Source organism: Notolepis coatsorum (assembly GCF_963971535.1).
Source record: "Notolepis coatsorum genome assembly, chromosome: 5".
In the NCBI taxonomy this organism is placed as follows: domain Eukaryota; kingdom Metazoa; phylum Chordata; class Actinopteri; order Aulopiformes; family Paralepididae; genus Notolepis; species Notolepis coatsorum.
Genome location: NC_140169.1, coordinates 37,868,979 through 37,891,685, shown reverse-complemented (window position 1 = coordinate 37,891,685; position 22,707 = coordinate 37,868,979). Strand labels below are relative to the sequence as shown.

Genomic DNA, 22,707 nt, shown 5'->3' with positions numbered 1-22,707 from the left:
CAATATTTCTGATACTGGGAATACATACCCCCAGGTCCCTAGATCTTCCTAGATACCAAGAACATGCAAATTGACCTTGTAGAAGTGGAGCAATCTTCCATTTACTTGGACATGTACTTGTAGGCGAAATTTCTGGAAATAGGGCTACAGCTTAACCGGATCATTCAGGTGGCAGGAGCCAACTAGCAAATGGTCTTAAAACATCATTCAGGTGGGAGGAGCCAACTAGTAAATGGTATTAAAGGGTCATTCAGGTCGGATGAACCAACTAGTAAATGGTATTAATGGATCATTCAGATGGGAGGAGCCAACTAGTAAATGGTATTAAAGAATCATTTAGGTGGGAGGAGCCAACTAGTAAATGGTATTAAAACATCATTCAGGTGGGAGGAGCCAACTAGTAAATGGTATTAAAGGATCATTCAGGTGGGAAAAGCCATCTAGGAAGTGGTATTGAAGGATCATTCAGGTGGGAGGAGCCAACTAGGAAATGGTATTGAAGGATCATTCAGGTGGGAGGAGCCAACTAGGAAATGGTATTAAAGGAGCATTCAGGTGGGAGCAGCCAACTAGGAAGTGGTATTAAAGGATAGATCGTGTAGACGAGGATAATAATATTAGTCTTATTGTCATCATAGTCTGTGAAAAGATCAAAACCAATAATTAATTTCTTCAATTGCTGCTTCCTGCTTCCGACACTGCAAGCTGCTTTTCACTGCTGTTTTTTCTTTTTACATAAATCTACATGTTACGTGCCCCCGTGGGGAGACGCAACACTAGGCCACAGACAGGATAGGTGAGGGTGCAGTGACACAAAACACCGGAGACAGATTGTAAAATAACAATATTTATTTTACAAAATAAGGATCAGCAACACAGAGAGCAAAGAGAAAACAACACTACAACCTGCCTACATACATAAGACATATCATATATATACATAATAACCCATACAATATAATATTATATGCATACATAATGAAATAAGGACAGAGTCCGTAACACTTCCCCCCCCAAGGAGTCAGCCCATGGCCGACGAAAACACACACCATCAGTCACCATAGAACAAATAAAACAAACACCCAACCATCCCGAATAGCAAAACACCTGTTTCAACAGGCTACCCCCGAGAAAGGGCATCGGCAAACTCATTCTCTGTGCCCTTCTTGTGACGGACCACAACGTTATACCCCTGCATAAGCAGAGACCACCGCATCAACCGCTGGTTGTGGTTATACATGCGGTGCAAAAAAACAAGTGGGTTGTGGTCTGTGTGGACCACCACAGGCTCCACACTTGATCCCACATAGACCTAAAAAAATTGGAGCGCAAGCAGCAATGCCAACGTCTCCTGCTCTATTGTAGAGTAGCGTGTCTGGCTGCCACTAAACTTCTTTGAGAAGTAGCCCACAGGATGGACCAAACCCTCCGAATCCACCTGCGTCAGAACCGCACCAGCACCTACACAACTCGCATCAACCTCAATAGAGAAAGGCTTACTGAAATCACGAGCATTAAGAACTGGAGCGCTACATAAAAGGGCCTTACAGCTCTCAAAAGCCGCTTGACACTTGGCCGTCCACTGGTATGGCACCAAGGGACTGATCAGGTCAGTCAGAGGGGCTGCAACCAAGGAAAAATTCTTACAGAACCCCCTGTAGTAACCTGTCATCCCAAGAAAACGACGTAGCTCTCGTCGTGTGGTCGGTACTGGGAACATGGTTATGGCCTCTATTTTGGCTCCAAGAGGACGCACCTTACCACCGCCCACCTGTTTCCCCAGGTAGGTCACTGTCGCTTTACCGAACTCGCATTTTGCCAACTTCAGTGTCAGAGAAGCGTCTGCCAACCGCTGGAACACGGTTCTCAACGAGCTCACATGAGCAGACCAACTCACCGAATGCACCACCACATCGTCCAGATATGCAGTGCAGTTGGGCACATCCCCCAACAATATATTGACCAGCCTCTGAAACGTAGCCGGTGCGTTACGCATCCCGAACGCCATCACAGAATACTGCAGGAAAGCATCGGGCGTAGCAAACGCAGATATCTCAGAGGCCCTTGGCGAGAGTGGCACCTGCCAGTACCCTTTTAAAAGATTCAATTTCGTCACTTACCGGGCTGACCCAATGGTATCTACACAATCGTCGATGCGCGGCATAGGAAACGAATCAGGAATGGTTACTGCATTTACCTTCCGATAATCAGTGCAAAACCGATGAGTGGTGTCTGGTTTCGGAACCAACAGGCATGGTGAGCTCCACGGGCTCAAACTGTGACGAGCCAAATCATGCTCCAATAAATATGCCACCTCCTGTTTCATTATTCCCCTTTTGACCGCATTCACCCTATAAGGATGCTGTTTGACTGGCCTTGCGTTACCGACATCAATGTCGTGTTCCAGAACGGTAGTGCGGGTTGGGACATCTCCAAACAAAATGGGATAACTGCTAATGAGCGCCACCATGTCAGCTTCCTGCTCCTTACCCAAGTGTGGCATCAGGGAGGGAAGGATCAACAACATCTCCGAGTTGCACAAACGAGGAGTCTGTTGCTGGACCTCACAACCATTCAAACCATCCTCATCACCCATTGGCAGAGTAGAAGGAACAGAAACCACAGTCACTGGTACTCCTCTCACTCCTGCTACTGCAGCTCCCACAGCGGCCCCTGGGGGCGCACCTTGTTTCTCCAGCTGCAGGTTGTCCCTGGGAAGATAACGCTTCAACATATTAATGTGACAAACACGGGTCTTCTTTCGCCTGTCAGGCGTCCTGACAACATAGTCAGTATCACTCAACTTCTGCTCGATAGCATAAGGGCCAAAAAAACGAGCACTCAAAGAAGAGCCAGGGATGGGGAACAGAACTAACACCAAGTCATCAGACTGGAAAGAACGTGGAATCGCTTTTTTGTCAAACTGCCGTTTCATCGAACCCTGAGCAGCAGAGAGACTCTCCTTAGCGATACTACACGCCTCATGCAGCCGCTCTTTAAACCTACACACATAGTTCAAAACCCCTCTCTTTGGAGGTACGGTGTGCAGAGCCTCCCCCATAAACTGATCCTTTAACACCCTTAAAGGACCCCTCACTGAATGCCCAAACACCAGCTCTGCTGGGCTAAAACCCAGTGACTCCTGAACTGTTTCTCGCACAGCAAACAGAGCTAGGGGAACACCTTCATCCCAGTCTCTGCCGCTCTTCATACAATACTTGCGCAACACCGACTTGAAGGTCTGATGCCACCTCTCCAGGGCACCTTGCGACTCAGGGTGATACGCACTTGAGATCCTGTGAGAAATAGACAATGATGATAACACCTGCTCAAATATTCCTGAAAGGAAGTTAGTACCTTGGTCCATTTGTACGACTTTTGGTAACCCGAACGTAGAAAAAAACTTGATCAGAGCTTTCACTACAGACTGAGATGTTATCTTTCTAAGAGGAATAGCCTCAGGGTACCGTGTCGCTACACACATAATTGTTAAAAGGAACTCGTTACCAGACTTCGTTCTCGGCAGGGGACCAACACAATCCACTAGCACATGCTCAAACGGCTCCCCCATCGCTGGGATTGGGTGAAGCGGGGCAGGTTTAATAACCTGATTAGGCTTCCCTGTAACTTGACACACATGACAAGTATTACAGAATCTGGTCACATCCCCCTTTAACCCGGGCCAAAAGAAGTGCTTCAAAACCCTGTCATTGGACTTGGTGATGCCTAGATGTCCCGACCAAGGATGATCGTGAGCTAAAGACAAAACAGACTGTGGATACGGTGTTGGCACAACAATCTGGGTAACATAACTCCACTCATTACCAAAATCCATCCGTGATCTCCACCTCCGCATTAGCACATCATTCTCAACAAAATAGGCTACTTCCCTGTTCTTAGCTGTCTCTGGGGCAAGAGCAGCAGCAAAACATTTTGCTAAACTAGCATCCTCCTTCTGAGCAACGATCAGATTACCTCTAGTCATGGGTAAATGCGTTGTCTCAGAGGTGAGCGTATCCTGCTGAAGCGCATTACTGTCACTCGTCTCAATAGCAGGTTGAGCAAACATAAGTGGGGAAATAGGCGCGCCAGACAACTGAGTAGCTAGCACAGTCTCCGACAGGTCAACTACCTCACCCAACTTACGTGCTTGAGCACGGGTGACTGCACAAACTGTAAACACCTCAGGGAACTGTTGCGCCAACACATCTGGATGCAAAACCTCAGGGCGCTCTAAAACCTCCAAAATGGGCATAACTCTGCCACCAGCGATGTCATTACCCAACAGGAAAGTGACACCCCGTACCGGTAACAACGGGCGAATGCCCACTTTGAACACCCCCTGTGGTAAACCACAGTTTAAGTGTATCAGATGGAGGGGCACCGACACAAAACCCATCTCGATCCCCTGCACCAACACACTTGAGCCATTTGACGACTCATGATCAAACGGTAGCACGTCTGACAAGATAAAAGACTGCGCTGCCCCAGTATCTCTCAGTATGCGCATCGGACGCTGGTCCAACTCACTACCACTGAGAGAAACCATGCCGTCCAACATAAACGGTTCGTAACTGGGCTCCAGGCCACCACACATTTTTGTGGGGACTACTGACTGTGGAACTATCACCGTCTGCACCAAACCAACCTCCTTTGGTCGACCACTTGGCGTAGACTGTGTGCGTTTGTACGCCTGACAGTTCTCTCTAATATGACCCACCCGGTGACAATGATAACATTCCCGCTCCTCCCTGTAGCGGGGAGATAACAAACGTGGTGGGCTAGTGTGCACTTTAGCTGGAGCCCGAGCAGAAGGATAAAAAACCTCTATCCTCCTGTCTTAAAGTACCAAATGACTGTCTATGAGTAAGCACAAACTCATCAGCGAGCACCGCCGCCTGTGCCAACGTCTCAACTTTTTGCTCATTGAGATACGTCACTAAACGGTCATTTAGACTATTTTTAAACTCCTCCAGTAACATTAACTCAGACAGAGAATCAAAATCAGCTACATCACAAGCCCTGCACCACCGATGAAATAGGGATTCTTTCTCCCGAGCAAACTCCACAAAAGTCCGGCCAGGTAACTTTCTGTGAGTTCTAAACTTTTGCCTGTACGCCTCTGGCACTAACTCATAGGCTCTAAGCACAGCCGTCTTAATTAAGTCATAAGACAAACTGTTGTTGAGAGGGAGAACAGACAAAATCTCCTGGGCTTTTCCCGTGAGCTTACATTGTAGTAAGAGAGCCCAGACCTCTTTAGGCCACTTTAAAGATGAAGCAACTCGCTCAAAAGCATTAAAATAGGAGTCTACCTCCGCCTCACGAAATTGAGGTACTAAAGAAATCAGTCTACTCACATCGTAAGCTCCCACAGCCGTGGAAGAGGGTTGAGCAGGACTCCCAATCTTAGCAGCGTCGAGCTCCAGTTGCTTCAACTTAACCTCCTTCTCAGCATCCACCCGGCGGTTCTCAGTGTCCAGTTGGCGGGTTGAGACCTCAGCCTCCAGCTCCATTTTTCTAATAGCTAACCTGTGACTATATTCCCTCTCCCTCTCGTCCTTCCTCTCCTCAAACTGCAACCGTGCTAAACCCAATTGTAGACTGGCCTCTTCAGCACTCCCACTAGGGAAAGATGCTGCATGTCCGGGCACGGGAGACGTGACACCCGAAAGGGGAGGCTTATCCTCTACCCCGTCTTTAACAGGGGCTACCACCGGAGGTACCTCGCCCTCCCGCTCCTCGTCTGAGACTGGAGGGGAAGAAACAAAAGACGCTCCCTCACCGACACCGAGCACCTTGTTCCACACCAATATGCGCACCACCTCTTCTCTCAGGTCAGCCTTTGCCAAACTCTTAGCAAGGGCGACCTGAAAATGCGAGGCGATGGCAAACAAGTCTTCCCTCCTACACAGATCCAAACGATCAACCGAGGGATCACCCAGGAACTCCTCCACCCCAAAAGACGACATCCCCACCCAGACACTAGTGCACACACACACCAAAAACACACCCAACAAACTACCACCCAAAACCAAAACCAAGCAACGTGCCCACCGCACACCAACACCAACTGTCTGTTGCCCACTAATGAGCCCCCATTTATGTTACGTGCCCCCGTGGGGAGACGCAACACTAGGCCACAGACAGGATAGGTGAGGGTGCAGTGACACAAAACACCGGAGACAGATTGTAAAATAACAATATTTATTTTACAAAATAAGGATCAGCAACACAGAGAGCAAAGAGGACCTACCAGTGAGCACCAAATAATATCAAAAGGAAACAAAAGCCCACCCCCCCCTTTACAGGCACGGACGCCCCAAAGTACAGGAGGTGGTGCTCACTCTAAACTGGTGTCTTTAACAGTAGTTCTTCTACGTGATGCAGATGTAGACCCCAGGGTATCTTCCTGCCCTCAATGTCCCTGTGTGCGAAACAAAAGGTTAGAAATGGGAAAAGAACCAATCATCACAAACCGGGTGACGATTTGATACACCAATACACAAATACAGGTTATGGGTTACAGACTAAATATATAACAGGCAGGATCACACAAGATACAACTATACAATACAAATGGCTAAGCCACCAGAGCCTTTCCCAGCTCTCACACCATCTGTAGCTCAACAGAGCTGTAAGTGGCTCATGTAACAGACATGAGCCCCACAGAGCTTTAACTAGCTCTCTCAATACCACAAGCCCAACAGAGCTTTACCTGGCCTATGAACCAAATGTGAGTCTACACACAAAACAAATGAGAGCCCCTTTTACAACACCACCAGATAGTTACCATACACCGACCGGGCTCTGGCTAACAATGCATACACAGGGATTATATGAAGGGATGTGGAGGTCAATTAGGCTGATGAGCCCCAGCTGCTGTTGCTGCTGCTTCTTCTGTTGGTTGGAGTGGAATGGTGATTGACCCTGAGAGGTAGATAGATTATATAGGAGGGAGACAAGAAAACAACACCACAACCTGCCTACATACATAAGACATATCATATATATACATAATAACCCATACAATATAATATTACATGCATACATAATGAAATAAGGACAGAGTCCGTAACACTACATAAAGTGGCTTAGCGCCTTGATGACAATGTCCTCTGTTCCACTGTGTGTGTGTGTGTGTGTGTGTACATTTACTATGGGCTACTCTTTTTGACATGGATTAGGCTAATTAGCTTTAACAATCCTGATTCCTGAGCCTATTTTGTTCAAAAGGAAGATTTGATTTTGATTTTATTACGGATCCCCATTAGCTGGTGCCATGGCAACCAGATAATCTCCCTGGGGTCCACACAAAAAAACATACAAAACAATTATTGCAAAACAGAATTATTAAAAGCCAGTACTCAACATACAATACACAATAAAACCAACAATTAAGATGGCTAAAATTACATGCAAGCAAAGAAACAGAAGACAAAAAAACAAAACAACACAAAATACAAAATACAGTGTTGAATACATTTTAAGATTGTTTTTAAAATTGAGTATTTTTTAGAATTGCTTTTAGAATGCTCATCAATGTTACTAATTATTAAAAGCCAGTACTCCACATACAATACACAATGAAACTAACAATTAAGATGGCTAAAATTACATGCAAGCAAAGAAACAGAACAAAAAAACTAAACAAATGACAAAATACAGTGTTAAATACAATTTAAGATTGTTTTTAAAATTGAATATTTTTAAGAATTGCTTTTAGAATGCTCATCAGTGTTACTAAAACATCAATTTCACCATACCTTTAAAAAGAAAAGAAGACACAAAGTAATCAGAAGAAGTTTTGGATAACATGGCTGCAGCTACACTCATGCATGACATATATTAATCTCCTTCCGGATTATGGCTCCTTTGAGTCTCTTTTTGAAACTGTCCTTGTTTTCCGTCCGTATAATATGTAATGGGATCCTATTCCAGTATGTTATGGCTCTATACATTGCAGTTTTCTTTAGAGCGTTGGTTCTAGGCAGAGGTAGGGTGAAGCGACTACTTGAAGCATGTCTGGTATTATGGTCATGTCTATCATTGGTGGATAAAAGCATAGAATACAATTGAGTGGGTTTACCCAAGGTACAAATGTTCTTTAAAAACCTAATCAAACTGCATGCTAGTCTCTCATCCACCCTCATCCACGACAGTCTAGCATGCATTCCCTCCACACTATTCCTTATAGAGCAGTGAAGAGTGAGTCGGGCAGCTCTATTTTGAGTGAGCTGGAGTTTACTAAGCTCTTGCTTTGACGCGCTAGACCAAATTGCTGGGCAATAGTCAAGATGGGACAAGACTAAAGATTGTACTACCATTTTAATTGTTGTATTCGTTAGGAGGTAGGCATTTCTTCTTATTATGGAGATGTTTTTACTCATCCTGGTAACCATATTGTTAATCTGGGTAGACCAAAGTAGTGCCTCGTCAATAGTTACACCCAACAATTTGGCCTCCTTCACTTGTTCAATACCAGTGTCTTGTAATGAGAGACTCAGTCTATGCTCCGACCTTAAGGCATATTTAGAGCCGAGTATAAGACATTTTGTTTTTGCTACATTTAGTTTTAGTCTGTTTTCAGTTATCCAATTCGAAATCATAAATAATTCACTCTGAAGTATCTTATTCACTTGTTCTGTGCTCTCAGCGGATGCATATATAGTTGTATCATCAGCATAAATCGCTGTACCTGCACTTTCCAATACATAAGGCATATCATTTACAAATATAGAGTAAAGGAGGGGTCCAAGACAACTTCCTTGGGGAATACCACACTGGAGTGTTACCATATTTGACATGGAACCATTAAATATAACACATTGTTGTCTATTAGACAAGTAGCTTCTCATCCATTCCATGGCAGTGTCTTCAAACCCATATGTGTGTAATTTCAATAATAATAGGTCATGATCTATGATGTCGAAAGCCGCACTGAAATCCAAGAGCACTGTACCCACTACTAACTTCCTATCAATCAGCTGTAGCCAGCTATCTGTAAGAGATGTTAAAGCAGTTCCTGTAGAGTATCCTGCTTTGTATGCATGCTGGAAATCAGAATTAATGTTGTTTTCATTTAAATACTTTTGAATCTGCTTGAACACAATTCCTTCCAATAACTTACCTATTACTGGTAAAATACTAATGGGCCTACTGTTTGAACCTGTAAATGGCTCTTTACAGTTCTTTGGTAGTGGAGTTACTTTGGCTATTTTCCAAGGCTGAGGAAAGACCCTCTCTTCAAAACATAAATTAAATATATGTGATAGTGGCTTAGCCACAAATTTTGCAGACATTTGTAGCAGTTTGCCATTCAGATTATCAACACCGCAAGGTTTATCTGGTTTAAGTGCTATGAGGAGCTTTTCAATATCATTTGGACTTGTGCTCCTGAATTTAAATCGGCATTTCTTGTCATACATTATATGTTTTTTAATTACAGAGTCTGACAGCTTACCACTTATTGGCAACATTTGATTTCTAATTGTGTTTACCTTGGAAACAAAGTAGTTGTTGAAATGGGTTGCAATGTCTAATGGTTTAGTGATGAAGCTACTTTTTTCAGTCTGTCTCTTTCTTTCATGCCATTTTTCAACTCAGGATCCAGCCAGGGTGTTTTGATTGCTCTGACGGAGAGCTTCTTTACAGGAGCATGTTTGTCACAGACATCTGTAAATAATTCCATAAACTTCTCTAATGCAGCCTCTGTATGCCTTGTCTCTAGCACATTATTCCAGAGTACATTTTTTACATCATTAATAAACTCATCCTCAGAAAATGTCTTATATATTCTTTTATAAATTATTTTTGGTCTTACCTTAGGAACCTTCATCTTTAAGGTTAACGCAATAATGTTGTGGTCACTGAAGCCCACAGGCTCAGATACAACTTTTGAAAATTTTTCTCTGGCATTCGTAAAACAATGGTCTATACAGGTCGATGAGACTGATCCTGCACTATTATTAATTCTTGTTGGTACATCAATAATTTGAAACAAATTACATACAGCGGCCGCATCATTCAGTTTCTTCTTCAGTGTACAACTTCTGGAAAACCAATCAATATTCATATCTCCTTATATACAGATTTCATTATCTCTGTCGGTTACATTCTGCAGCATTGTACATATATTGTCTAAGTATACAATGCTAGAGCTTGGTGGCCTATAGCAACAGCATATAAGCAATGGTTTCAAATAAGGCATGTGAACTTGTAGCCATAAGGCCTCCACCCCTGTAATACTTAAGTCCTTTCTTACTTTGACCGGGATATGATTTTGAACATAGAGAGCAATGCCCCCTCCATATTTGTCTCTATCTAATCTAAAAATATTATATCCTTGTATATTCAGTGGTGTATCCTCTATTATTTCATCTAGGTGTGTCTCTGAAATAGCCATTATGTGTAAGCTGTTATCTAGCATTATAGAGCTCAGCTCATGCACCTTATTCTTCAAGCTACAAATATTCAAATGAGCAAGTCTTAGACCTTTTTTAGGTATTTTAAGTGACATTTTCATGATTTAGTTTAATTAAATGAACAAGATCAAATAAGAAATAAAAATAAAATAAGATAAAAACAAAATAAGATAAAAACTGGAAAACCGTGTTCCTCAGACTACACACATTAAAATGAGCAAGTAAAGCCTTGGGCGACAGTTTATTACTTCTACTTATTAGAGCTGTTTTGCTGTTCTCTCCTGGGTTGTTAATGCAGGAATCCTTGGTAGGCCTACCAGTCATAAAATAAAAAGATCAGTTCATCTACCTTGACATTAAAATAACCAGGGTGTGATGTTGGAGTCTCTGAAAAGTTGATGTTCAATGTACAGTCTGTCAACTACCAGAGCGACCCATCTGCCTTGGCTTCGATGTTCTTTCAGGATAGGGATAAGTACTTTACGCCTGTCATTAATCTCATGAGGGAATTGGTCATTCATGCCAAAGGTGGTATTTCTCAGCTCTTTGCCCCTCCCCTTGACAAGTTCCTTTTGCTTATAGTGTTCGAAACGAGCCACAATTGCACAGGGTCTGTCCTTTGAGGGTCTTCCCATTCTGTGCACCCGAGAGAATGTGATACCCCGAACAGTGTCCGTAGGCAAACTAAGCTGGTCTGACATGAACTCCCTAATGACAGTTTCACAGTCCTTTCCCTCCTTCTCTGGTAACCCAGTAAACACAATATTGTCTCTCATTGAGCGGCACTGTACATCAAGAAGAGATTCTTTCATCTTTTTGTTTTCTGTTTCGATTATGTTAACTCTGGTTTCCATGAGTTCCATCTTACCCTTCATCTCCGCATTATCCTTAACCAACTCGACAATTTGTTCCTGACTGAACTCTAAGCTTTCTCTAAGGCTTATTATCTGCTCCATCATCAAGTCTAACATTCCCAGTTTGTCCAGTTTCTTGTTGATGGACTCTAATGTTATCAAATTAGTGTCCCCCTCACTGGTTGCCTGTGCACCATATGTGGAGTTCTCCTCAGTACTCTCAGCATCAGAGCGTGCCCTTTTACATGGAGAAGGCTTGACAGAGTCTGTGATCTTCTGTGATTTAGCACCTTGAAGCTGCCTCTGTTTGTTAGTCTTTACCGGTGATTTGACAATGTTGTCGTAGTGTAAGTCAATGAAGTTCTCAAGCTTACTTAACTATATTAAAGATTATATTAAAGATATTGATTAACATTGTATTTACATGTATATATATCATATTTTTTTATAATCTTATCTCCTGTGCTGGCACAAGCACTAACATAGTGTGGAGTGAGATAACGCACAATACTATTACGGCGCAGGTAGGAATTGAGTTCCAATTGTAGAGGAAGGAAGGAGACGGAGATGTGGTTTGCTCTTCCAGATTAGTGTGTCCTTTTTATTGTAAGAACACTAGGAGTGCTAGTGCTAGTTAAAGTGCTACTCCTCACCTACAAAATTTTAAATGGGCTTGCACCGCTCTATCTATCCGATCTCATCTCCCGATACTCGCCCGCTCGTGCTCTGCGCTCACAAAATGCGGGGCTTCTATCGACCCCTAGGGTTAAAAAGAAATCCGCCGGCCACAGAGCCTTTGTCTACCGCGCTCCCTACCTGTGGAACAAATTACCTGCCGTCATCAGGGGCGCCTGCTCTGTCGAAGCTTTTAAATCCCTGCTTAAGACTCATCTTTTCTCTCTCTCCTTCAACCTACCTTGATCTCACCTGGTCGGGGACTGACCTTTAGATTAATCTGTGTAGTTTAGTTATGGTACAGGGTACTACATGGTACCACTGGGTAGTTTACTATAGGGTAGTTTAGTTAGGGTACAGGGTACTACATGGTACCACAGAGTACTACTTGGTACTGCATGGCATTACAGGGTACTACATGGCTTACATAGCTCTACATGGCACTACATGGAACTACATGGCACTACGGGGTACTACATGGTACCACAAGGCACCACAGGGTACTACATGGCACTACAGGGTACTACAGGATACTACGGGGTACTACATGGCACTATGGGGTACTATAGGGTACTACATGGCACTACGGGGTACTACATGGCACTACAGGGTACTACATGTCTGCTCCTTTGCAGCACCACAAACATGGGAACTCTCTAACTCTTCCCCCCCCCCCTCTCCCCCCCCCCCCCCCCCCTCCCTCCCCCTTCTCTCTGAGTACCCGTCTCCTGGCGCTGACCAAGGTGATGGATGCCTCGGGGTCTTGGCCAAGCTTGTAGTGACTGCTCTACATGCACCTCCGAGGCCTTGGATCAGTTATTCACCGCCGTCTGTCCGTGGTCCTGTCAACTGATTAACAGACTGTTAACAGATTAACAGTCAACGCGGTTTCATTGCTGGGTTAAGTACTTCTATTCTATTCACATAATACGCTTACTTCATATATCTACTCCATTCACATATATGCCTACCACTTGTATCTATTGCTATGTCCGCCTACTACAATCTCATGAGCTGTCTAACGCCTGTCCCGTCTCCCTGTCTTCCTATGACTTGCTGTCCTGGAGTGTTGACCGGAGTGTTGGACGTCCCGTGACGAAGGCCGGGAGATTGCGACCCCCTCTGCGTGCCCCCCTGTCTCCGGAGGTCTCGTAGTGGTGACCGGAGTGCCGGATGTCCCGCGATGATGTCGGGGAGTTCGCGACCCTCTCTGCGCCACCCCCCTTCCCCCTGTCTCCGGCTGTCCCTGAGCAACGACCGGAGTGTTGAATGTCCCGTGACTAAGACGGGGAGGACGTGACCCTCTTGCGCCGCCCCTGTGCCTCAAATAGATCCGCTATCAACTCTATCTTTAATCTTTCAAAATGTTCAGTTGCTATCGCTATTAGCTCTATCTTTAATTTTTCAAAATGTACAGTTGCTATTGCATGCACTCATCTGTGTTTCACCACACACATGAGTGCATGCTTACCAACTGTCCGTCTGCAACACTACTATCACCGACATCTAAGAAGGGAGATCCCCCCTTGAACGGCCCTTCTAAGGTTTCTCTCCTCCACATTGCCTGTGGAGCTTTTTTCCCCTATTGTTAGGTTTTAGTGAGTTTTTCCTTACCTTCGCGTGGGGTATGTCTGGGAGTGCTTGCATTCTTTCATTTATTTGCATTCATCTAAAAAATTTTTGGACCCTATGGTGTTCTTGTTCTGTTCTTGACTTATTGTTATGTTGTCTTCTTGACTTGTTTAAAGAAGACCTGTACGGCCCATGGGGACATTAACGTGTGTTGTCGGGCCCTATAAATAAATTTGATTTGATTTGATTTGATTAGGAGCAAGAGCCAAATATAACAAGAAAGACGCCATGCGTCAACTGAGGAAAGACTAAATAAAGACTAGATAAATACAAAACAAAGTAACAGTATCAAGAGGGTCCAGCACTTGATCTGTAGCCGACTGCATGCAGGACTGTCTGAAGCTCCGGCAGGGAGAAAGGGAACAGGAGGTCATTATAAAGCCACATTCCTGACATACCACGGGCATCAATTAGTGACTGCATAAGTGACAGCCAGTGACAGCAACCAGTGGTGACAGTCAATCAGTGTAGTGACAGCGAACCAGAGGTGACAATCAATAAGTGCAAATACCAACAACAGGGTGAAGTACTCCAGAAAGACAGTAGGGTTCCTAGTCCTAGCGGCGTGGCTCAGGGGTAGAGCGGGGCGTCCAATGATCGAAGGGTTGGTGGTTCGAATCCCGCTCAAGCCCATGTCCATCCCACTGCCGTTGTGTCCTTGGGCAAGACACTTAACCTACTTGCCTCGTATGAATGTGTATGCATGTGAATGAATGTTGGTGGTGGTCGGAGGGGCCGTAGGCGTTGATTATTCGCCACGCTTCCGTGAGTCTGCCTCAGGGCAGCTCTGGCTGCAATTGTAGCTTACCACCACCGGTATGACTGTGTATGAACGAATAATGGACTCTGTGAAGCACTCTGAGTCAGAGCAACAGTCAGTCAGAGAAGAGCGCTATATAAATCCAATCCATTATTATTATTAGAATAGGACAGAAACTCAGAATGTTACAGTACCTCCCCCCGACGAACGGCACCTGATGTTCACGTAGGGGCCTCGGGATGCAGCCGACGATAATCATCAATAAGGCTGCGATCTAAGATATCCCTTTGAGGCACCCAGGAACGCTCTTCTACCCCGTACCCCTCCCTTTCCACCAAGAACTAAAACCCTCTACCCCTCATGTGTCCCCTCTAGGGACACATGAAACATCGGATTAACCCTCATAGAGGCCCGGAAGCCACAGGGTTCACCCAACGAACCACTTTAAAGGGGCCTATGAAGCGAGGAGCCAGCTTCCTGGATTCCACCCAGAGAGGGAGATCATGGGTGGAAAGCCAAACCCACTGCCCAGGACGGAAAACCGGAGCCGGACGCCGCTTGCGGTTAGCCTGCCGCTGAACCTTAACAAAGGCTTTCTGTAGCGCCATCCGAACCCGGTTCCACGTCCTGCGACAGCGAGCCATGTGGGCCTGGACGGACGGCACCTCAGCCTCCTGCTCCTGTTCAGGAAACAAAGGAGGTTGAAAACCATACTGACACTGAAAGGGAGACATACCAGTAGAGGAGGAGAGGAGGATATTATGCACGTACTCAGCCCACGCCAACCTCCTACTCCACGTCGCTGGACAACCGGCAACGTAGCACCTCAGAACCCCCTCCAGATCCTGTTTGACGCGCTCCATCTGCCCGTTAGACTGCGGATGAAACCCAGACGAAAGGCTGACGGAGGCGCAGAGGCTGGAAGCAAATGCCTTCCAGAACCTGGAGGCGAACTGAAGGCCCCGGTCAGACACAATATCCACTGGCAACCCGTGGACCAGAAAGACGTGCTGCAGCACAAGGTCAGCCGTCTCTCGAGCCGAGGGAAGTTTGGGAAGGGGAATGAAGTGGGCCGCCTTGGATAAGCAGTCCGCTACCACCAAAATGGTAGTGAACCCATCTGACGGGGGAAGGCCAGAAATAAAATCCAGGGATATGTGCGACCAGGGACGTTTGGGAATAGGAAGCGGCCGGAGGAGACCCGCCGGTGCACGGCGAGAGGTCTTACTACGTACGCACACCGGACAGGCCGCCACAAAGGAACGCGTATCCCCCTCCTCTGTAGACCACCAGAACCACCTACGGATAAACTCCAGGGTTCTGGCGGCCCCAGGGTGGCCGGTGAGTGAAGAGGTATTTGCCCACTGCAGCAGTCGCGAGCATGCAGCCTTGGGCACATACATCCGCCCCGGAGGACCCCCACCGGGATCGGGCTCCCGTGCCAGAGCCGATCTTACCACCCTATCTATGCCCCATGAGACGGGAGCCAAAATAAGGGCCTGTGGAATAATAGGATGGGGCTTCTCTTCCCATTCTTGGAACCGGGCCGGTAGGAGATGGAAAATCGAAATCGAGTGAAGAATAACGCCCACCTGGCGTTTAGCCCCCTGGATGTAAGCCAAGTTCTTGTGAGCAGTCCAAACAATGAAAGGGTGTCCCGCCCCCTCCAACCAATGTCTCCATTCCTCCAGTGCCAATTTGATTGCCTACATTTACATTTAGTCATTTAGCTGACGCTTTTATCCAAAGCGACTTACAAGTTCTGTACGACAAGACAGCAAGAAGGGTACAACTCTATCAGCTGAGTAACAATGTTCATCAAGTGTTGCGTGTTACAGTGTAGTTAGTTTATTAGGACAAGTGCATTTTTTTTTATAATCATTTCAGATAATGGTTGAAGAAGTGAGTCTTTAGTCGACGGCGAAAGATTGGACGGGTTTCGGCTGTCCTAACTGGGATGGGTAGTTCATTCCACCATTGTGGGGCAAGGACTGAGAATAGGCAGCTTCTCTTTGATGACCCTCCGGGAGCTTGGATAGGAGTAGGTCTGAGGCGGCCAGAAGATGCAGAGCGTAGGGGTCTTGAGGGTGTGTAGTTAGAGACCATTGACCGGAGGTAGGCGGGAGCGGTTCCCTTTGCCGCACGGTATGCTAGGTCGAGGGCCTTGAAGCGGATACGTGCAGCAATGGGGAGCCAGTGCAGGTCCCTAAGAAGTGGGGTGACATGGGCCGACTTCGGTAGGTTTGAGATCAGGCGGGCCGCTGCGTTTTGAATGAGTTGAAGAGGCTTGTTGGCAGTGGCCGGGAGGCCAGCTAGCAGTGCGTTGCAGTAGTCGAGGCGGGAGATGACTGTTGATTGGACGAGGAGTTGGGTGGCTTCTTTTGTCAGGAAGGGGCGTATCCTTCTGACGTTGCTCAGGAGGAATCTGCAGGTTCTGGTTGTCGCTGCGATGTGAGCAGAGAAGTTCAACTGGTCGTCGAGGACAACACCAAGGTTCTTGGCGGTCGGGGACGCGGTCACAGCTGCATTCTCGACTGTGATGGAGAGGTCGGTCAGGGGGGAGGATTTGGCCAGCAGGTGGAGCAATTCTGTTTTGCTTAGGTTCAGTTTGAGGTGGTTGGTCGTCATCCAGGCGGAGATGTCGGACAGACAGGCCGAGATCTGCTCAGAGACGTGGATATCTGAGGGAGGGAAGGAGAGGAAGAGTTGAGTATCATCGGCATAACAATGATATGAGAAGCCATGAGACGTGATAATGTTACCCAGTGATTTAGTGTAGAGGGAGAAGAGAAGGGGTCCTAGGACCGAGCCCTGGGGGACACCCGTCCGGAGGGGGCGGGTGGCCGACAGAGTCCCTCTCCATGACACTTGGTAGGAGCGGTCGTTGAGGTATGATGTCAGCCATGTCAGCGCAGATCCAGCCACTCCCATTCCTGCGAGGGCCGCGAGGAGGATCTGATGGTTGACTGTGTCGAAGGCTGCAGATAGATCTAGGAGAATCAGGACAGAGGAGAGGCCTGCCTACAACTCCCGATTACCCACGTGGTAGTTGCGCTCGGCCGAAGACAGCCGGCGTGGGGGGAAAAGCGCAAGGATGCACTTTCCCGTCCTTTAAGCATCTCTGAGATATCACCCCCCCACGCGATATCAGAGGCATCCACCTCCACTATAAACGGATCAGTACAGGGGCGGAGGTAAACCGACGTTTAAGGTTGCAGAAGGCTGACTCTGCCCGAGGCGACCGTTCAAAGCCAGGCAGAGAGACCTTAGTGAGAGCTGTCAGAGGCTTGACTAAGGCACTAAAATTGCAAATAAAACGTCAAAATTTGCAAAGCCCAAAAAACGCTGTAACTCCTTGAGCGACGAAGGGCGTGGCCAGTCCAAGACTGCACTCACCTTGGCTGGATCCATGCAAAGATCACCCTTCGTCAACACAAAGCCCAGGAAGGAAACGATGTCAGTGTGAAACACACACTTCTCTGCCTTAACAAATAGGTGATGCTTGAGAAGATGCTGTAGCACCTCACGAACATGCTGTTGGTGTTGCACCATATCGCGAGAAAATATGAGGATGTCATCTAAGTACACAAAGACTGACACCCCAATTAAATCCTGCAGCACGTCGTTAACAAGGGCTTGGAAAACTGCCGGAGCATTAGCTAAACCAAAGGGCATGACTAAATACTCATAATGCCCGTTGGGCGTGTTAAATGCAGTCTTCCAATCGTCTCCCTCCCTAATCCTGACCAGGTTGTATGCATTACGTAAGTCAAGTTTAGAGAAGACCTGCGCCCCCTGTAAGCACTCAAAGGCGGTGTCCATGAGAGGCAGGCGGTAACGGTTCTTGATGGAAACGTCGTTCAATCCCCTATAATCTATGCACGGCCGCTGGATAAAGAGGATAAGCTTTGCTTCTTCCATCTCCTTTTCAAACAGTGTATCGTTTCTGGCTGTTGTTTTATTTATTTTTTTAATTTGGGGGGGGGGGGTTCCTCTTTTCCCATTTAATTTATTTTTCAAATGTTGTTTTGCCGGACAATGGTAAATGTAGCCAAACTAACACTGTGGTTTGAAATAAAACTATTGACTACCATCCTTCTTTGCTACAAAAAAGAACCCAGCACCTGCAGGGGATGTGGATGGACGAATATGCCCCACGGACAGTGCCTCTTGAATGTAGGTGTTCATGGACACTGTCTCGGGCAAGAGAGGGAAAACATATACGCCCACGGGGTTGAGAGGTACCAGGAAGAAGATTAATGGGGCAGTCGTAAGACCTATGAGGCGGTAGTGCTTTAGCATGCGTTTTACTAAAAACGTCTGCCAGGTCCCAATAGATCTCAGGCACGCCTGTTAAATCGGGATTAGAAGGTATGACAGAGTCTGCAACGCTCACCACCATCCTGGAGAGAGACAAGGGAGACAAAAGAGGGGAGGGGGGGGCAGGTGAACTCTCGCCAGAAACCGACTTGACGCCGTTCCCCATAGAGAGTTCACCCGTAGCCAAATTAATACATGGATTATACACAACAAGCCAAGGGTGACCTAGCACAATGACAGAGTGAGGAGACATGACAACGTAAAATTGCAAACACTCCCACCCACTACCCGCCACCTGAACACGCAGCTGCCCGGTGCGCTGGGTAATGATCCCATTACCTAGTGGTTGAGTGTCCAATGACTGAACAGGAATCGGTACCTCCAGTGTCTCCAACGGGACCCCCCACTCCAATGCCAAACCCCCATGAATTAAATGATCCGCCGCCCCTGAATCAACTAAAGCCCTGGTCGTCCTAAGAGAATCCCCCCACCCAACAGTGACATCAAAAAAAGTACGTATGTCATCAAAGACCGGGGAGAAATGCCCACCTGCTAAAACGTTCCCAGAGTTTAGCGAGCCCAGAGCGCCCAGCTGCATCGGCTCGTCACCCAGGCTCTCTCTCAAGAAGTGCGGAAGAGTACCTGTGTCGATGCTCCCCTCTCGCGCTCTCTTTCCCGATGCCGATTGTTCATCCTTATGGCCAGGTTGATGAGATGGTCCAGTCGTTCGGGTAGCTCCCGTGTGGACAACTCGTCCGGGAATCTCTGGCCAGGCCGCCTCCCTAGCTACGATGCGGAATTCAATGGCGTAATCTGCCACAGAGCGAATGCCCTGCCGGCAGGACGTAAGTCGACCACCGGCTTCATAAATGGAAATCCCCCGGGAGGTATCGAATACATGACGCAACTCCCAGGTGAAGGCATCCACACTGCGGCAGACTACTGACCCATTCTCCCGTAGCCCAAGAGAGAGCACGACCTGTGAGGAGAGTGATTATGTACGCTACCCGAGAGACATCAGTGGGGAAAGTACGAGGCTGTACTTGAAACAAAAATATTTAATCTGGAAGATCACATCGTGGACCCCAAAGGTGAGGCTACCAAAGCCAGATGCTCAGCAAGCAGATAATACTAAGCTAACACTAGCCCCAACTACAGAAGAAACTACCAAGCCAACACAGGTCCCAGATACTGTACAAAGGAAATCGACCAGAATATACAGGAGAAACAAGATAACAGTACTAACAAAAGGAACTATTTGAATAAGCATGGAGCAAGACCAAAAAAGAAAACCATCCCCAACAAAAGAGAAGCACCTGAAGTGACGGTGAGTGCTAATTACTGGTAGGCTAGGCTAAGATCTACTCACACCATCAATCAAAAAGAACCATGGACAACTAACACGGTAAGGACAAATAACTCCCCAAAACTACAGATGACTCTCCAGCTAGAAAACAGATTCCAATCACTACATAATAAGCCTGCACCGCCATTGGAGGACCTGGCTCACAGATCAGCCTCACGCTGCTCAAATAGAACGACACACAGAGGATGTGCACATGACAGGTGTTTTCCCGGAATTACTGAATGAAGTGACAGCGATCGCCTCTGAGATAGTTCTGGTTCAGGCAGATTCCAGGCAATAGCTGTTACTTTATAAAGTGTAACCAAGTAGATTTGAACCTGGGACCATAGGATCCACAGGCCGCACTATCCAGCTGAGCTAAAGGATCAGACCCGTTAGCAGGTGCTGGTTGACTGTGACCGACTCGTTAGTAGTTTACAGTCATCCTCCCATCGAGAAGTGCGTCCTTACGCGCACTTTCCCTGGGTGGCACTGAGATCCCACCCACATTGCTATACATGAACCTGGATACAGATTCACAGGGCAGTGAGATCCCACCGCTGTCACCAATGTAACCGAGTGGATTCGAACCTGGGACCATAGGATCTGAGCAGAGGGTCAGACCCATTAGCAGGTGCTGGTTGACTGTGAAGTAACTCCGGGAAACGCTATGATGCTCACATTCATTGCAGTGATGAATTATACAAAACGTTTTTTGGGAAAACAATGGAGTTCTATGACTTCTGAATATGAGCTCTAATCTGTTGTTGACTGAATGGGCCATATTTGTAAGTAGAAGAAATGCATTTTTAGTTTTGGTCTTTTTGTAGGCTATGTTGACAAATACGATTTTTTCGGCCTTATCCTCTAATGTCCTAATGAATTCCTAAATCAATCTATCTGTGTGTCTACAGAGTTCTTCATGGATGGCCTAGGAACCTTGCTTGTTGCCAGTTGTGGCGATGTCTCCATTGGCCATCAGAGCCAGGCTATAGTGGACACAGCTCTCTATTCCTCCTACAGACACCCACCAGCAGATGATAACGAAGTGAAACTACGGCTGCATTTCTATAAGAACTATCTCAAATGTCTCCACTACGCCTAGTAAAGAAACATCTCTAATGTGTCCACTACGCCTGGTAAAGAAATATCTCAAATGTGTCCAGTACACCTTATGAAGAAACATCTCAAATGCTTCCACTGCTCCTTGAAACAGTGGCTCAGGAGGTAGAGTGGTTGTCTGGTAAGCATGATGTCCCTGAGCAAGACACTTAACCCCTAATTGTTCCCGATGAGCAGGCTGGTTGGTACCTTGCATGGTCGCCTCCACCGTCTGTGTGTGAATGTGTGAGTGTCTGTGAGGCACTTTGGATAAAAGCGCTATATAAATGCAACATTTACCATTTAAGGAAGCATCTCAATTGTCTCGCCAACATTATGGGAAATGCACCTTCTGTCTTCTCCAGAGTCAGACAATAAGATATATACCAATTTCCTCTTTGTGTGTTCAGTAGAAATATATCCGGCTGCAAGCTAGCCTACTTTAGCATAATCTTTTTCTTTATAAAGCCATAATTAGAGATTGTCCAAATTATATTAGTTCTCTATTGGAATGGACCACTGGACCCTGTCATACACAATCCAGTTTTTGACTTACACTTAGAGTGCCTATAGAGTTTGTACTGAATCTGCTTTTGGCCTGTCTGCCCTAGGCTACATCATGGAATACCCTGCAGGAAACTCTGACTCTGTAAGGTTTAGAACCTTAATGACCAATCAGGTCACCACAATATGTAATTGCAATTTTTTTATGTATTTTAAAATGTGCTCTTAATTATTCTGATTGTCTAATGTCTTTATATTTATGTACACACTGTGACACTTGTGAATGTAACATCTCAACGGCACTGTAAATTAGTTTAACTACTCAGTGTATGTATATATCAAGTATAAATAAAGATTGAATGAATATCTTCAGACATACAGTTTTGGACTTTCCACCAGATAACATAGCATCTTTCCAACAGGTATAGGGTTGATGTATGGTTTGTTTTCTTGTTGTCGTTGTTGTTGTTGTTGTTGTTGTTGTTGTTGTTGTTTTTGTTTGTTTGTTTTTTCCTGTAATCCTACAGTAACAGCCGATTTTGCCATCTTTCTGTCCGTGGGTATGCAGAAAATAACATTTCTTTCTGAAAAAAACATTTCTTTCTAATACCGATATCTCTTTTTCATGCGTGACCTGTTTACAATAGACATAAAAAAACACTTTGGACAAACAAGTACAGTACAAAATTCAAACATCAACAAATATATCAATGTATATCAATTAAAACTACAACTAACTAAAAAGTACAAGCAACATCTAAAATATCAGAGTTCAAAACGTTTAAATCTTCTAACGGAATGACATGTTCTAATTTCAAGATTTTCTGTAGTTCATTCCTATGGGGCATCATATTTACAGGCGGTTTTGCCAAGCTCTTAGATACACCACACAAAGCAATCAAAGAGCAGACATAATAGGGAAGTTTCATAAACAGAGCCTTATAGATAAATACAATGCAATGTAAGTCCCTTCTATAGTTAAAGTAGGCCATCCCATTTTTTCATATAAAACACAATGGTGTGAGAAATGTATCTGCACTATGATACACAGCATAGAGGGGTTTTAAGGTGGAGGATACAGAATATCACCAT

The 22,707-nt window shown here is 45.8% G+C and overlaps 1 protein-coding gene across 1 annotated transcript in view; it reads left to right on the top strand.

Annotated features, from left to right (window-relative positions):
* The window catches only part of LOC311228152 (beta-1,4 N-acetylgalactosaminyltransferase 2-like), a gene marked incomplete at both ends in the record, with an annotated part of 111,502 nt that extends 90,387 nt beyond the window's left edge, over positions 1-21,115 (top strand). The window contains one exon of the mRNA XM_084314065.1: positions 20,925-21,115. Coding sequence (XP_084170191.1) covers positions 20,925-21,115 — 191 coding nt within the window. The remainder of the gene's footprint in view (positions 1-20,924) is intronic.
* Between the last annotated feature and the right edge of the window lie 1,592 nt (positions 21,116-22,707).